At 50.5% G+C, this 17,210-nt stretch overlaps 1 protein-coding gene across 1 annotated transcript in view; it reads left to right on the forward strand.

The window, feature by feature from the left end:
• Nucleotides 1-383: 383 nt before the first annotated feature.
• SLC6A2 (solute carrier family 6 member 2) overlaps nucleotides 384-17,210 on the forward strand; it is a 47,573-nt gene continuing 30,746 nt past the window's right edge. The window contains exons 1-3 of the mRNA XM_006148383.2: nucleotides 384-657; nucleotides 13,987-14,118; nucleotides 16,140-16,377. Of these exons, the coding sequence (XP_006148445.1) occupies nucleotides 384-657; nucleotides 13,987-14,118; nucleotides 16,140-16,377 (644 nt within the window). The remainder of the gene's footprint in view (nucleotides 658-13,986; nucleotides 14,119-16,139; nucleotides 16,378-17,210) is intronic.

Genomic DNA, 17,210 nt, shown 5'->3' on the forward strand with positions numbered 1-17,210 from the left:
GACAGCGAGCTATAACGAGCCTGTCACCGCCCTGGGAAACCTCAGCCTCGGCGGGTCCAAAGCCGACCGTTTGGGGGCGGGAGAGAGCGCGTGCCCGAGGGAGATAGCTGCGGGTCTTCACTGCGACCCACTGGGAGGTCAGAGGCAGCCTCGACCTCTGAGTTCCGTCCCAGTCGGGCGTGCCACAACCTCTGTCCAAATTTTTCCAATAAATGTGCGCCCTTTCCTGAACCTAGTCCACTCAACGCGCTCTAACCCTGGTGTCCCCGACGCTCCTGGGTCTTAGGAGGCGCAGACAGGAGGAACGGCCTCTTTTCCTTTTATCCAAGCAGAGCCTCGGCGTGTCCCCAGTACCGCCTAAGCCCCCCTGACCAGCCGCACCCATGCTGCTGGCGCGGATGAACCCGCAGGTGCAGCCTGAGAACGGCGAGGCGGACCCAGGGCCAGAGCAGCCCCTGCGGGCGCGCAAAACTGCGGACCTGCTGGTGGTAAAGGAGCGCAACGGCGTCCAGTGCCTCCTAGCGCCCCGCGGAGGCGACGCGCCGCCCCGGGAGACCTGGGGCAAGAAGATCGACTTCCTGCTGTCGGTGATCGGCTTCGCTGTGGACCTGGCCAACGTGTGGCGCTTCCCCTACCTCTGCTACAAGAACGGCGGCGGTGAGCTCCCGGTCGGGCTGGGAGGGTTCGGGTTGGGAGGCCGCGTCTACCGCGGTGTCCAGGAGAGGAGCTGGGGTACAAACGGGGAAGAATCAGGAGACTGTCGGACAAGGCTGGAGGGCCGCAAGGACCCGATGGGGCTCACGGAGAACGCAGGATTGGAGTTCCCAGTGGAAGAGGGAAGTTGAGGCATGATCTTGGAGTGTGAGAGGCTCATGCGCAGAAGGACAGAATCTGGGGCAAGGTTGGATGAGGGAGTTTGGCCTTTCAAAGGTCTGCAGGAAGGGACGCGGGGATTCGGAGAACTTTCGAAGGGACACAGAAATGCGTGCGGGATGTGACAACTGGGTTCACGGTGACCCCTAAATCCAGCACTCTGAGCCTTGGGGCAGGGACTCCCGTCCAGGAGGGAATAGAGGACTTCTGTTCCCTGGTGGCATGCGGGGAGGCCTTGTACTCTGGGGTCAGAGACTCTGGGACAGTTACACAGAGAAGCTGGTGTCAGAAAGAGCTCGGCTCCCAGGTTGTCGGGAACACAGCCTGGTGTGAGCGCCGGTGGGAAATGCCAGGAATTGGCCTGGTCAGGAGGCAGGAGGCTGGCTGGCTGGGCAAAGTCTCCCTTCTCAGGTCCTTGCCTCAGCCAGGGTGGAGGGAGAGGAAGCTGGGGAGGACACGGGGAGCAGCCAGGCTCCGTCCTCCCTCTCCCACTCGTGTGGGTCATTTTCCCCACCGGCCCTGGATGACAGCCTACAGATCCCTCCAGCTCAGGCAGGGGGCAGACAAGGGAGAGCCCTTGGGGAGCAGCCCAGGAGCCAGGATGCTGCACCCGAAGGCCCTAGCTCTCTTCTCAGGGGCCGAGTTCCTGGGATGCCCAGACCACCTAGTCCTGCTGCTTTGGTTGGGATGAGCTCAGGGGTGCCCTGCAGAGAATCCTAGAAAATGACCCTCTAGAGGGGGAAAAAAAAGAGAGAGAGAGAGAGAGAGAGAGAGAGAGAGAGAGAGAGAAGAGGAGCCTAGCTGTGAAGCCTCCCACTGGGTCCCTCTGCCTGGCCTAGCTCTGGTTCAGGACTTGAGAGAGGCCAGAGGGAGAAAGAGTGAGAGCTCAGAGCTGGGCAAAGGAAAAGCACATGACCTTGTCCACGAGGTCTAGGAGTCACAGTTCTTCGCTGCTGTGTGTGCTCAGGGCACACACTTTGGGACCGGCGAGACTCAGTGAAGAAGAGGACACCATAGGGAACAGGTGGACACCGTGGTCTGAAGCACTTAGCTCTCTCTCCAAGAAAGCTGGGCCCAGGCTGGAGCAGACCGACAAGGGTTTGTGTCCAGGATCTGCTGTGGCACCTCCTGAGATGTGTCTGTCACATCAGATATTCCAAGGCAGGGTATCTGGGACAGCAGCCCCGAGTTTCAGGAGCACCTGGAATCTGAACCTGATGCTTGGAGGCATTGGCTCCTCTATGGACTCAGGGTTTCTGTCTGGCCCGAGGATGGTCGTGGGCAGAGGGAGAAAGGTGAAAAAGAAAAACATAATTCCAGGGGGAAGCTTTTCCCCATTTGCCTGCTATGGCCTCTCCAGGTTCCTGGGTGGGTTTGAGCTTCCTGGCCCTTTATTGCTAAGGTAGGAGAAAATGCATTCTATGTATTTTTGGCAGGCAGGGAGATGATGAATGGAAGACAGACTGAAGGACCTCAGGACACGCCATCCCATGTGTCCTCGGCAACTGACCGAGACTGCTGTCCCTAGACTGCTGTCCCTAGACTGCAGAACCCTCTATCATCAGTCAGCAATATTTATCTGATTCTTCTCGGTGGAAGGCCAGGTCTCAGGCTCTGTGGGGTCACCTACAAGTCTGGACTGCCACGTCTGTCTGTCACCTAAGGTCTCCATTGTCATGCTGAGATATGGTTATGTGTGTTTGTCAAAACCAAAAGCACCCCAGATGGCCAATTTGACACGTCAGCGAGATGGATGTGCTGGGGCTTTCACTGATGCTGTGTGCTCACTTGGCCATTAACACAACACAGACAGAGGGCACCTGCGGTATGCAGGGTGCTAGACCAGGCACCCAAGGCACAGATGAAGCTTTTCACAGGTCCCAGTTTGGAGACCAAGTCGACTGGAAGCTCCCTCTCCTAGGCTTCCTGGCTTGCAAGTAGCCTCTCCGGAGCTGTTCAACTGTTTATCTGTCTGTGAGTGTATCTCCTACACAGGCTGGGGCACGTTGAGAGCAGAGACTGACTTTTTCATCCCTGTGTCTCTAATGCTCAAGAAAAGGCCTACATCCTAGGAATGTGGTAGGAGGTGCCTAACAATCTTCCACTGAATGAATAAATGACTGGAATGGTCCAAACCATGAGACCTACTGCTGTATCCAGAAACAACAGCAGCACCCAGGGTTATTAACAAGGGGTAGCAGCCTGTGCTGGTGGAGGCTGGCACCCTAGATGTTAGGACCTCGGCTGTGGAGTTCAGGTTTCTAGTTGTATGACTTTGGGCAACTGTCCACGCCTCAGTGTTCTTATCTGTCAAATGGACATAATGGTGACAGCTCAGAGTGTGTGGTGAGGGTTAAATGAAATAATGCCTATGGAGGCCTAGAATGAAATCATAGCACGTCTCTATGGAACATGATACGGGTTTTCAAGGTATACAAGTAATATGTGACAAATCTAATCAGTACATGATCATATACATCATTTTCAACAGAGAACTTTACATTCTTTTGTCTGTTGAGTGTTTCTTCCCTTTTCCCCTCCCACCCACCCTCTTCTGTCCATTCCTCTCCCTTACAGTCTCTGGTAGCTACATTTATCCTCCCTACTATATCCTCAGATCTTTCCATCTCTGTCGTGGAATGTAGACATTCCATGGGGATATACAGTGTGTGTCTTTCAGTCTAGCTTACTTTACTTAGCATTAAATCTTCTATAGTCATCCCTGTTGAATCAAGTGACTAGGTCTCATTGTTCCTTATGGCTGAGTAATATTCCATAGTGTATATGTGTCGCCATTTTTCAATCCAGTCGTCAGTTCTTGAGCACTGAGGTTGGTGCCGTGTCCTAGCAATTGTGAATAATGCTGCCATAAACATGAATGTGCAGGTGCCTCTCCAATGAAGTATTTTCCTATCCTTTGGGTAAATACCAAGGAGTGGGATTATTGGGTCATGTGGTAGTTCTATTTGTAGGCTGCTTCTTACTGACATGATGATGATGATGTGTGAAATGGAGGGGAGCAATGACTAGTGCTCTAAAAGCCTGAGGAGGGGCTGCTTCCATGGGCTGTGATTGGAGCTCAGCTCTCTGAGGAGGAGGATCTAAACAGGCTGTGGAAGGGAGGAGGTATTCCAGACATGCACCTGGGCATCTCAGAGAACAGGAGCATAGGCTGGCTGGAGGGCAGGCTGGGAGAGATAAGGATGGAGAAGCAAGTTGGGGCTGAGCTGCAGAGGCCTTGAATGTCAGTCTAAGGGGTGGGGATGTTACGCCAGTGAATTTCCATTTCTGATTAGGATATCTTGGTTGGTGTCAGGGAGCAGTACAGTCACTCATCTCAGAGTACAAGGCAGTTCTTCTTCCAGCGTCCTCCTCACCCCTCCAGGGGATGCTTAGCTGGCCCCTTCTGGGCTTGCCTCTGCTGAGACCTCCAGCCACTCCTTATAGGTCAGTTCTCACCCAATACTTAAAAGACAAAGATGGGCAAGTACACAGGAAGAGGGTACTCTGAATTTGGAAATTCCTTACCTCCGTACCATCCAACACTTCATACCCAGGTATTCTGGCCAAAGAAGTTCCCAAAGGGCTGTACCTGAGACCCCAAGATTCCTTGAGGAAGGAAGGAAAGTCCATTGGAGACATAGAACCAAAGCATTCTCATGGGACCTCATCATGGGACCTTATCTTGTGGAATCCTCGGAGGATGCCTTGCAGGAATGCTAACCACATTTTCTAGGCAAAAATATCTATGGTGGTGAGCCTGTAGGTGGTGTAGCAGTTAAGGCACTGGACTCAAAGATGGGCAAGCATAAGGGAAGTGGGTATCATGAAAGTGGCCCAAAGACCTGAGTTGGAATCCCAGCTCCGCCACTCACTATGTGATCTCAGGCACATTGTCACTCCTCTCTGAACCTTGGGTTTCCCTCTATAGCTGGAAATGAGATGAAATGACTCCCCTGTCCCCCAAGGCCTGGCTCAGGGATACACCCAAGCCAGGAGTCACCCTCCCAGTTATTTAACAGCCAGTTTATGTGCTCTTCTGGTGCCAGTACTAACACAGTAACCTCTCCAAGTCCATCTGTTCACACTGGCCCAGGCTGGAGGAGGCTTTGAAAAGATGACAGTGCCAATAGTTTAAGCCCCTGGCTAATATTTTCTGAATGAATTACTGGGAAAGACCGGCCTGTCTGAACATCTTCCTAAAGGCCAGCTGCTGAGATGCACAGGCTGCAGAAGGATTCTGGAAAAGAAAGCCACTCTCAAGTATTTGGGGGCTTTGTTCAGAACCTCCTGAAACAACTAATCTTGTTGAAGAAGCAGTACCAGAAAGAGTGGAGCTGTTTCCAGGGGTCTAGATTTTTCCTCTGGATCCATGATCTCACTCTGCAGCTGTCCCTGGGAAAGACAGGCAGATCAGCTGGATGGCTTTGTCTGCCTCTTTGGTGGGAAAGGGGCCAGTGTGAATTATCCTTTGGTGGCTTCAGTTTGAGAGACATCCTACCCATCACTCTGAGCTGTGCATGGGGAGAGACCATGGCTTTTAGGTTCAGACAGAGCTAGATTTTAATCTAGGCCTGATATTTGCTCGAAATGTGGGCTTGGACAAGTCACTCACCCTCTCTGATCTGAGCCTCAGTTTCCTCATGCGGAAAAGGAGAATAACCACATCTTCCTACAGAGAGGATTGACAGCAGAGGCAATATGTGCAAAGTCACAGAGTGGTGTCCCATAAAGGGGCTTCGTAAGGTCATCGTTACTTTTGGTGCTCCCAGTCAGTGCCATCGACTGCACGCTAAACCCAGGAGTGGAGTGGAGTCCTGACTTTCACGGAAGCAGAATTGATCCTAAGAGGAAATTGATGAAGGAAAATAAGGCAGGAGGAAGTTCCTCTTGGGTCTGAGGTCCTAGTGTAGTAGAAGATTCAGGAACCTAGAGCTGGGCTTTGCTCCATATCCTCACAGCTTACCGTTGTCTCACCATAGATTTTTATTTTTGTTTTATGAGAGGGTTATTTTATTTTATTTTATTTTATTTTGCTATAGGGCATGTGTACTTACCAGAGATACAGAGAGACAGTGAGAAATCACCGCCCCCTCCCGCCAGGGGGCTGGTGCCACACTGCAATCCCTTCTCTGCCATTATTCTCTTGGGATTCTGGGTATGTACATACATGCCCCCAGCATGAGTTTCAAGCCACCCTGTCCGGGACTTGAACCGCGGTTGGCCACATGAGAGTTCAGCACCTTAACTATTATACCACCTGCTTACCTTGCCACCATAGTTTTTTTTTTTTTAATTATTTATATTTTTTTAACTTGCCTAGAAAATGGGGATTAACATTGCTGCAAGGCATCCTATGAGGACTCCACAAGGGTCCCATGAGATACTTTGTCCATGTCTCCAATGGACTTCTTTCTTTCCTCAAGTAATTTTGGGGTCTCAGGTACAGCCCTTTGGAAACTTCCTTGCGCAAAATACAGGGGTTCTCTGATCAGGCATAAAGTGTTGGATGGTTCAGAGGTCAGTAGTTTCCAAACTCGGGGCCCTCATGTCTAGCCTGGCTGCAGGGTACTATCTGTACCCTGAACTTGCCAAGCCTGAGGCCGATGGTTGAGCTCAGATGTGCCATGAGCCAGTCAGCAGTGGCTCTCGGGCAGACAAGTTTGCACACCCATTTGTAAGAATGAGGCACTTATCCAGGACCTTGGTCTGAGGCCACCAGTATGCTTGGCCCGTTACTCTGAGCTGGCCCAAAGGCTCTAGAAGGCTGTTCCCAGCAAGATGGGGTTCGATAGGGATAAATGTTACATCCTGCCCTGCAGTCCCAAACCCAACTGCCTAAGTAAGGATTAGACCACAGCACGAATGGAGAAGCACCCCAGGGCTTTCATTAGCTGCATCCTCTATGTGAGTCACTCCTGGGATCTGCTTATTTAACCAAAAAACATGTACTAAATGCCTAGCCTATGCCAGGAATATAGAGATGAACAAAAGATAAGCCCAGCTTTTAGGGAGCTCAAAGTCTACTGGAGAGATCTCAAAATTTAATATCATTTTAGGTAGTATTATAGGGGGTATCATATCCCAAGTGAGGGAGGTAAGGCCCCACTCTAGTTTTCGTGGGTCCCGTTTTCCCTCATCGTACAGTTTTGGCATTTGTAGATGAGAACACTTTCCAGTTTGTTCTCTAGGATGGAAAAGATGGAAAACTAGACTCTTCAAGGAGCTTTTAATACGGGCATAGCTTTATTAGTGCAAATCAAGTCCAGATGCTCCAAAGTTGTCAGCAGAGGGACAATTGCCACAGAAAGAAGGGTGGCCCCCACGCTCATTTCCCTGACTTCTACCCATTGCCTCCTTGGAGATGCTGAGTTAGGCTGTTTGGGGAGTGGGTATGTTTCCTCACTGGGACCATGTTACAGCTAAGGCAAGAGGTCAGCTGGAGGGGCCCACAGTGAAGGTGAGGCAGCCAGTCATTGAAGCGAAAAAAGTCGTTCTCATTTCGTATATCATTCCCTCTGGTGCTTCCAGGACCTTATGCAAAAGCTCATGTTGACATTCTTGGCTGGTCTCAGTGAAATGCAAGGAAAGGAGTGAACAGGCCGGGACCCACTTGGGCTGAGGTTACAGGGACCCTGAGGCTGGTGGGTAAGACCACAGTGATCGGCAGGGAGTATCCCAAGGGGAGATCAGCTAGGCCCCTCCACCCAGTAGAGTCTTTTTGTGTTGCCCAAGTTAAATGTCCTGGGCTGGGTTATTACAGGAAGGAGTGTTTTCCTACAGAAACGGCCACAGGAAGCTAGCTACCCAGCAGAGACCATGTGGAGGGGTCCCTACATTGGATCTCAAGTGCACAAGGAATTGCTTTAGAAAAGATGGATTGGTTTCACTCTACATGGTTAGAATGAGGGGATGGAAGATGGAAGGTAGCAGGAAGAGGCTACGGGGAGGGGATTCAGGGAAGAGAAGTAAGCAGCACTGGCCAGAGGGAGGGGCAGGGCAACCAGGCAGTCCCTGCTGAGTCCTGTTGGAGTGCTGGAGCTAGGGTGGCCTCTCGGACCTATCCGAAGTCAGGGAGAGGGCTGAGACTCTGTGTCCTGGTGTTGGTCAGTCCCTGGATGCCAGCTGCCTTGGGAAGGAGATGTAGCCTTGGGCTAGGTGGCTCTCTTCAATGGGCTGGTAGCTGAGGATGGGGGTACTCAACTGTAGGGGGATCAGGCCCCCCATTCCTAAGGGGATCTGGGTAGCTGGGGGGATTCTTTTTGGTGATAGGGTGGCTGTGGCCTGGGGCATCCTTTGTCTTGTTTTTACAAGGAGCTTGGCAGCTGTGCTGGAGGAAGGGCCCGGCCTCCCTCAGCCATGGAGCCTTTACTTGCTCTTTCCAGTGGACAAAGGTGCCTCCCATGGCTGTGGCATATAGTGGCCGGACTGATTCCCACTTATAGAGCACCCCCAAGTGCTGGTATTTCACCTCTCATGTCTCCAGTCATCACAGCAAACAGGGCCACAGGCATCATTAGCCCCACTGACAACGGGGAGCTAAGCTCAGAGAGGGCCCGTTTCCCTATGGTCACTTAGCCATGCACAGCAGGGCTGGGGGGCCAGGACCATCCTTAGATTCAGGCAGGGGGCCTACACTGGGCCCAGTGCTCTAGAGAGCCCAGAGGGCCTGCCCACCCCCACCCATACCACACTCTGGGAACTTGAATCCAATTCCCAGTCCTGCCCAAACAGCCCCAAGCCCCTTCCCGGTCTGTGCAAGCCTCCTACCTGGTCTCCTCTCCTGCTGCACAGTCCTGGGCCCAGAGGAGGCCAGGGCCCATTGCTTCAGAGGCTGTGGATGGCTCAGGTGCTTATGCAGGAGAATGCTGCCAAAGGCCTCTCCCGCGGCTGGATGGGGATCAGGGGCACCCCTATCCTGCCACATTCCAACCCAGAGCTCCCAAAGTAAAGAATTTTCAACTTGGACATTATTACAGAGCTGTTACAAAGGTCTCTTTGTCCGAGGAGGAAGATAGAACGTGTTTATTTAACAACGTGCCTTGATTTGTCATCTGTAATACCGTGACGTGAAGACTGAACACCTCCAGGTGTGTGCTCACCCCAGCCCTGCAAGCGGGCCAGGCCTGCTGTGGGCGGCCCTGCGGCCCTGTCTCCTGACTCATGTCTCACCCTTTCTCGAACCTTCTCTGTGACATTTTTGGGACTTTGGAATAGGGGTGAAACCTGGCCACCTTTGGTACTGACCAATTTTCTTGGGGTTCTGTGAAAGCTGCAGGCAGTGACAGCCTATGGCCAAGCTGTGGGCACTGAGGGGGCAGTTGCATGGATTCTAGCTTGGATATATCAGGGTATGGCAGAATTCATGTGTGAGGAATCCTGCCCTCAGGGCTGCTGTCCTGCTAGGTCTCAGGGACCTTCCTTTCAGCCCTGTCCCTGGCACACTCCCTCTGTGTTCCTCCAATTCCTCACCCAACCTGCCCCTTCCCCATACCACTTGGTAGCCCCCTTTTGAAGCTATCTCCTTCCTCTTCCTGAGGTCTCTCTCACCTGCTGGGCTGCTTCAGGACATGCTACTCTGAACTTAGTGACCACTGGGCTTCCTTTCATTTGCGCAGAGGAATCCAGACCCCGCTGTGACCATCAGGGTTCATCTCAGATGGCAGGATGTCCAACAGTGTGAATTGGATTCGAAATGATGGAACAGACACTTCCTTTACTGAACTCCTCCAAAGGCCACTGGTCAGAGTCATTTTCATGGCCAACAGTTATATTCTTTTCTTTTCTTTTTTTTTTTTTTTTAAGAATTATTTATTTATTTATTTATTTATTATTTTTTAATTTGACCAGAGAGACAGACAGAGAGAGAGAGCAAGAGAGGGAAAGCAAGAAAGCAAGCTGCCAGGTCTGGGACTCGAAGCTTGGTGAGCCTTGTGGGAGTCCAGCACCTTAACCACCATGCCACGTGTGGGCCCCAACAGCTGTTTTCTTCATGTGCAGAAAAATGTGTCCCTTCACACAGGTATGCATTCGTGTCCATGCACATGTTTGTGGAGTTGCCCAGGAGCAGAGCTCCTCCTGAGGGGCACGCTGCCTGGGTTTCCCCAGGTCTGCCTCCGACAGCCGGGCACCTGAGTGGCCAGAGCTATCCATAGCCAAGGTGAGAGGCCGGTCTGGTTCCCCTGAGACACTCCAGTGCCAAAGGAGGCTGGTTTCAGCTGGCCCTGCCACATGCGGGGCGTAGGAGGCCAGGAGGAGTGGAAGCTATGGGCCTTGCAGGGCAGTGACTTCTAGGGGGTTACATCCAGCCTTTTATTTTTTAAATTGCTAAAGGATGCATGTACTCACTGTAGAGAGAGACAGAGAGAGACAGAGAGAGAGAGAGCGCACACACTCCCTAGGGAAGATAGTCATACTACAATCCCTTTCTCCTTTTGGTGTCCTGGGCATATGCCCATGCACATGTACCTGGCATGTGTTTCGAGACTCCAGGTCTGGAACTAGAACTGCACTATTGGCCCTGTGGGACCCAGCCACTTTAACCATCCCGCCAACAGCTTAACCCCAGCCTTTTTTAAAAAAGTTATTTATTATTATTATTATTATTATTATTATTTTAAAATTTGCTACAAGACATGTGCATTCACCAGAGAGAGACCGAGAGAGAGAGAGAGAGAGAGAGAGAGAGATGATCAGTCCGGGACTTGAACCATAGCCAATCATGTGAGAGTCCAGTACCTTAACCACTATGCCACTTGCTGGCCCTAGCCCTTGTGTTTAAGGAACCACAGAAGAGCTGTTTAAATGGAGGCATCTCAGCTGACCTCAGTCACCCCTGACATCCCATTCTGACCCTTCAGCCAGCCTTGGCTTCTTTCTGTGAGGGGGCATGGGCCAGCTAGCTACGCAGTGTCCTTTTTTAGAATAAGGTACTGTTCACTGAGCCATTTCACCATCCTTGAGTCTTTTTGATCTGTTTGCAGCTGAACGAAGCTTTAACTGGCCTCCATCAAATGCACTCGTAGAGAAGAGCGGCGGGCTCCCGCAGACCTGCCATCTTCCCACCTCCTTCCCTTTGCTTGCCTCTCAGCCAACCCAGGAGATCTCAAACCAGGCAGTGCACCTACCTGTTGGCAGTGCCGAGATGCCTGGTTAATAGGCTGGTGTGTGCTTTTCTCCCTTGGTCATGTAGAAAAGAACATCAAGGCGCCTGCGGCAGACCACAGTGCCAAGATCTGAGCCTCAGCGCCTGGCTTTCTCCTTCCTCATGTCCCCTTGGGGTACTGATTCCAGGCCTTGTAAGCAGTTTAATACCTCCCACCACCCCACCCCAGCCCTAGGCCTCCCGGGAGTAGCAATTGGCCACAGGCAGAGCACAGCTTAGACAGATGCAGGTCGGAAGCCAAGTGGCATACTTACTATGGGTCATCGGAAAAGTTGTGATAAGTTGTGATAAGTTCAGATAAGCCACATGATCTTTCTCTTTTTTTTTTAGAGGTTTTTGCTATAGGACGCATGCGCTCGCCAGACAGAGAGAGACAGAGAGATAGAAAGCGAGAAATCACCCCCCAGGGGGGATGGCCACGCTGCAATCCCTTCTCCTCCATTCTCCTCTCAGGATCTTGGACACACACGCACAAGCGCCGCACGTGAGTTTTAAGCCACTGGGTCCGGGACGCGAACTGCAGTTGACTACGTGGGAGTCCAGCGACATAGCCATTATGCTAACTGCTGGTCCCTAGCCACACGATCTTTCTAAGCCTTAGTTTTCTCACCTATAAAATGGGATCAGTGGTAATCATCTCTCAGGGGTATTAAAGGAATCATTATGTAAAAACTTGTGCGTGGGTTGGCATTGAACCGGTGCTCAAGAATGGTGCTGGTGACTTTCAGCAACCCCTCCGCCTGCCTGCATCAGCGTCAGTACCATCAGCTCTGCCAGCACCACCGCTGTAACTGACAGCAGTGTGGACGGGTTCAGGTGGGAGAAGAAGGGGATTGAAAGCAAGAAACAAGGAGAGGTAGAGAGGTTGGCGCCTGGCCCTTCAGAGAAGTCTAGCCTGGAGCAGGGGTCAGCTTCAAGACCCACAGCAGGTGGCTCCGCTGGCCCCAGATCCCCAGTCCCAGAAAAAAACCACCCTTTGAGTCTATTCAGATTCATATCCTTCATCTAGGCTGGAATGTTCTGGAACCTGTGGGGTTTGTTAGGAACAGCTTTGGAGCTCTGGATCTAGGCAGACCTGGGCCCAAATCCCAGGCCCATCGTTTACTATCTGGAGAAACATGGTCAAATCACTTAAGTTTTTCAGGCCTCAGTTTCCTCCTCTGAAAATTGGGTAGAGCATCTGCTGCCCCAGAGGGCTTCTGGGTAGTGTAAATGGGATCACAGATATCTGGTACCCAGTAGGAGGTGCTCATTTCCCAGGTTTTGCTCCTCCCCACCCCTGGGTCCATCTCCTGTCAGAGGGACCAAGTGTGGCCACATTAGGGCCAACACTTCGCACTTCACCCTTAGGAGCCCTGGGCTTCCTGAGAAGAAAGTAGATACTGACAGTCCAAGTAGCTGGGTGAGTTTGATTCTAGGTACCATGAGACTTCACCACCATTCTTGACAGCTTGGAGCCTCGGTTCCCACTTCTATAAAATGGAGCTAGTAATAACCTTTGCATGGAAAATACCTCAAACACACTAGCGGGCCAGTAAGCGTGAACTGCTAGAATCTGTCGTTAACACGTATTGCTAATTTACCATTGTCAAATATTTCCTGGTTTCCTTCGCTTTCCCGGAATGGGTCCCTGGTTAGAGAGTATTTGGTTTCCAAGGTGACGACATCTTAGCCAAAGGCCAATGGTAGGAGGAGTTTAGATCTGGCCTGGCCACCCCGGCTGCATCTGGAAAGGAGCTGGCATTTTGCTTCGGTCACGCTTGCAGCCTGGGTTGACATGGCATGCCTCCCAGTGAGTCACCTGGCAGTGTCAGAGCCTGCTAAGCTCCCCCAGGGTGGCCAGGGTGTACTGAGCATCACCTCTGGAACTCAGATGTGTTCCGCCCCACCTGGAGCTCTCCCAGGCATTAGTTGCTGCCCGTCGCCTGGGAGCCCTCTCGTGTTTCTGTGACGCTCTGGGTGGGCATCTTCCCTGGGCAAAGACTTGAACCTCTGGCCCCATTGCTTCAGTGTTTACCTTCATCTACCTAGAATGGGGTGAATCTGATGGGTCTAAAGGCCTGAATGTGCATCCTGCCCCTGCCACTTAATAACCTCCTCTGCGAGCTGTTGTGGGACTCTAAGAAGAATCCAGTGAGATCACGTTTGGAAAAGCCACACATGACCGTAAACAATAATATGAGCAAAATTAGAAACTCAGCCCTATCTAACTTTGGGCACTGTCTCTCCCTCTCTGGTCTTAATTTCTTGCCTGTGAAAGGAAGGGTTTGGGATAGATTGGCATTCTGCAGAATGAAGATTCATGGGGGAAAAGCTGTATTTAGATAAACTTGGTGGGAACCAGCAGGTGGCATCATGGTTACATCACTGGTCTGCCATGTAGTTGACCGCGGTTCCAGTCCTGGATCTGGTGGCCTGAAACTCTTGCCAGGTGCATGTGTGTGTGTGTGTGTGTGCCCCAAGTCCTGAGAAGAGAATGGAGGAGAAGGGATTGCATCATGACCACCCCCCTTGGGGTATTATTTCTCCCTTTCTGTCTCTGTCTCTTTGTCTCTCTGGTGAGCATACGTGCCCTATGGCAAAAAAAAAAAAAAAAAGACAAACTTGGTGAAGGCCTTACATGTGATCCTCTTGTTTCATTTCTCATGGTGTGTACCTATGTAACAAAAGCTAAGAGGAAGCTGCAAGAAGCAAACCTGCTTGGCTTTGTTTAACCCAGATTTTACCAATTTGACCACAGAACTTCATTCTAATGGTAATGATGGCTACTATAACTAGTATGACTGCTACAGTAATTGTTGTGCCTGACCCTACCTACCTGTCACACAATGTTCCTTGGGAAATGGCCAGGTGACCAGATGAATGGGAATGCTTATGGTTCTCGCAGACATTGATCCAAGCACTCCAAGGGCAGGGTCCTGGGGTCACATTCTCTCTGTGCCCTCCAGGTGCTTTCCTGATCCCATACACCCTGTTTCTCATCATTGCTGGGATGCCCCTGTTCTACATGGAGCTGGCTCTGGGGCAGTACAACCGGGAAGGAGCGGCCACGGTGTGGAAGATCTGCCCATTCTTCAAAGGTAAAGAAGGGGTCCAGGGGAGTCAAAGCTGGTTCAGAAGGTTTCCCTGTTGCCCCTGGGGAATCTGTTTCAAAGGTGATATTGGAAGTAGCCGAATTCACAAGTTTGACAAGGTCAAGAATGCCACTGTTCAAAGTTACACAGAGATCATTTGTTGTGTCAGGAATAGCATTAGCATAGGAATCCTGGAAAGCTGGATTCCAGACCAGGCTTTGCCAGTTTAGGAACCAGAGAGAGTCTATTTTCATGGATAGGAAATATTTGAAACTCATGCCTGGTGTGTGTGTGTGTGTGCCCAAAATCCTGAGAGGAGAATAGAAGAGAAGGGATTGCAGCATGACCATCACCCCCCCCCCCGGGAGGGGGCTGTTTATGACAGAAATATTAGAATACCCAGCACATATAGCACTATTCTCCCCTCTTGCTCCCATGGCAGACATGATAAATTAATCATGGATTTTTTGAGCTCAGCCAGAAAGCTGCCTTACAACCCTTAATACAATAGCTATAACTTACTGATTATAGCTGATATATAAGATAAGCCTAGTTGCATTCAGGACTTAGAGCACCTCTGTAGAGAGTAGCCATTACAACTGCATTCCATGGCCCCTATACAACTAGGAGAAGGGCATGAAGCAAGAGTTAGTGTCTCCCAATTACTGGTTACAGAACTGAGCCCAGATGGCAATGAGGGCTGGTGGGACTCCAAGGAGCCTCTTTCCAGTTGGCTACCAAAAACCTTATGCCTACTCAGGCCTATAGTCAATACAGGCTGGTACTAGAGTCTTTTAAGACAAGATTCTGTTTTTTAATTGTCAGAAATATAACTCAAACCAGCTTTAATATTAAAGGTGTTGTATTGATTTATGTTACAGTAAAGTCCAAGAGTCTAGCTGCAGGTAGACTCCAGGTGTTCAAGTAGTACTCTCTGGAATCTGCTTTCTCCCTCTCTCTCCCTCCTTCTCAAGATTGTTTTCTTCTGTGTTAGCATTAATCTCAGGTACATTCTTCTCAAGTGCTAGCAAAGATGGCCACCAACACTCTAGACTTAAATCCTACCAAGATTAACAGTGAACAAAAGCAAAAAATAAAAATAAAAAAAAGCAAACAAGTAAACAAACAAAAAATCTTGTATTCATAGCTTTGTTAAAGATTCCAGCAAAGAGTCTCATTGGCTTGACTTCAGTCACATGCCCAACTATTGACCAATCACTGTAGCTACTGGGAAGCAGCATTCTGATTGGCCAGGCCTGCATCATGCCCCTATAGGTGGAAAGGAAGGAGGAGATTAGCTTAGCTTTTTCCCAAACTCACAGGCTAAGAATTGGTTAAGGCAATATTGTTCCTTAGAGCAATACTGGCTCATTAATTTGTCTACTTTAGGTAAAAACTACAGAACTAGTTCTAAAGGAGCTTCTGATATATTCAGAAAGATGATATTGGCACATGAAACAGATGGTTGAGAGTAGCACCCAGAGGGTACACAATGCTGAAGTTCTGATCAGGGAGTGCTTGGTTTGGGGTTCCCTGGGAATAGATCCTGAGACAGGGATTTCAGTGTAAGGAATTGTTTTGGAGGTGATCCTAGAGCAATGGTTGAACATAGGAAGGAGAGGCGTCCCACGGAGGAGGTGTCACCAGGTCAGTTCCTCTGTGGGCAAGGAGCTCAATACCACTGGGAGAGAGTGTGAAACATGCCTTTGTGTTATCCTGCCCAAGGGGTGAGGGAACTGGGATATTTATATTCCAACTCCTGACATAGCTGCTGCCTGGGGGCATCAAGGTCCTATCACTTCTGGCCTGTACAGTGAGTGGACAGAGGGGCCCCCAGTGGCAAGAGAGAGCCCTCAGGCAGATAGATGCTGGTGGCTAGGGCATAGGGGAGGGACTCGGACCATGTGTTACAGAAAGAGAGTGGTGTGGGGGTCTGGAAATTCTGTGGTTGGAGTCAACTGCCTATGGGAAGTGGCTCTGGGGTTGGGCCAAGGGAAGCCCCTGCCTGAGCCCTCTGTCCCCACCAGGAGTTGGCTACGCTGTGATCCTCATTGCTGTCTATGTTGGCTTCTACTACAACGTCATCATCGCCTGGTCCCTCTACTACCTCTTCTCCTCTTTCACCCTCAACTTGCCCTGGACAGACTGTGGCCATGCCTGGAACAGCCCCAACTGCACCGACCCCAAGCTCCTCAATGGCTCCGTGCTGGGCAACCACACCAAGTACTCCAAGTACAAGTTCACGCCAGCAGCAGAGTTTTATGAGTAAGTCATCCACCTTTCATCCTGGGCCTCATGAGTCCTGTGCTAGGTGAGATCTGAGCCCAACATTAAGGAAAACCATAAGAGAAGAGGGGGAGATGCCATTGGGCATCTGTAATGTCTCCTGCTGCTGAGTGTGAAGCTGAGGACCCAGCTGTGGATGGGGTACTGGAGGAGTTGTGTTCTGACACAGGAGAGGATGTGGGGAGAGAGTACACTAGTAAACAGATACGGGGACAAGAATGTTCTAGAGAGTATGTGTGCCCTTAGGAAATAAGACTCATTTTGGAGAGTGTCATTGCTCTTACAGAACTAAAACCAGGCATGTGTGAGAAATGATTGTGGGAGGGAAAGGAGCTTTAGCTCAGTGGTTGGGGAAGGACTCTCCAAGTTGGGGACATAGGAACTGAGGAAGTCAGTCATGGGAACGTTTAAGCCTCAACTGGCAGTGCCACCCCCATCAATCTGATTTTGATGCTGTCCTCTGACACACCCTGAGCTCCTGAGTGAAATACAAGAAGGGAGAAGCAGAACAGCTGCATGCCATTCAGAGAAATGATGTGGAGATTTCAAAACGTGGGGACAAGTGGAATTAAGGTGCAAGTTTATTTTGATGAAAATTCTTTTAAGATTTGAAAAAGTTTTCTTTCAGGTTTGTAGCAATTTATTCCATTTTATTGCTTTATCTTCTATCCCATGAGTATCCATCCTGTACCTTCTAAAGCTAAGCCACAAGCTTCTGCCATCATAAAAGCTCTATAAGTTTATGGGGTTAACAGGAAGTCTACTTGCACGCTCCCACACATGCATTCTTGTTCCTCAACTGATAATTCCTT

Source organism: Tupaia chinensis, unplaced genomic scaffold, assembly GCF_000334495.1.
Source record: "Tupaia chinensis unplaced genomic scaffold, TupChi_1.0 Scaffold000235_1, whole genome shotgun sequence".
NCBI lineage: Eukaryota > Metazoa > Chordata > Mammalia > Scandentia > Tupaiidae > Tupaia > Tupaia belangeri.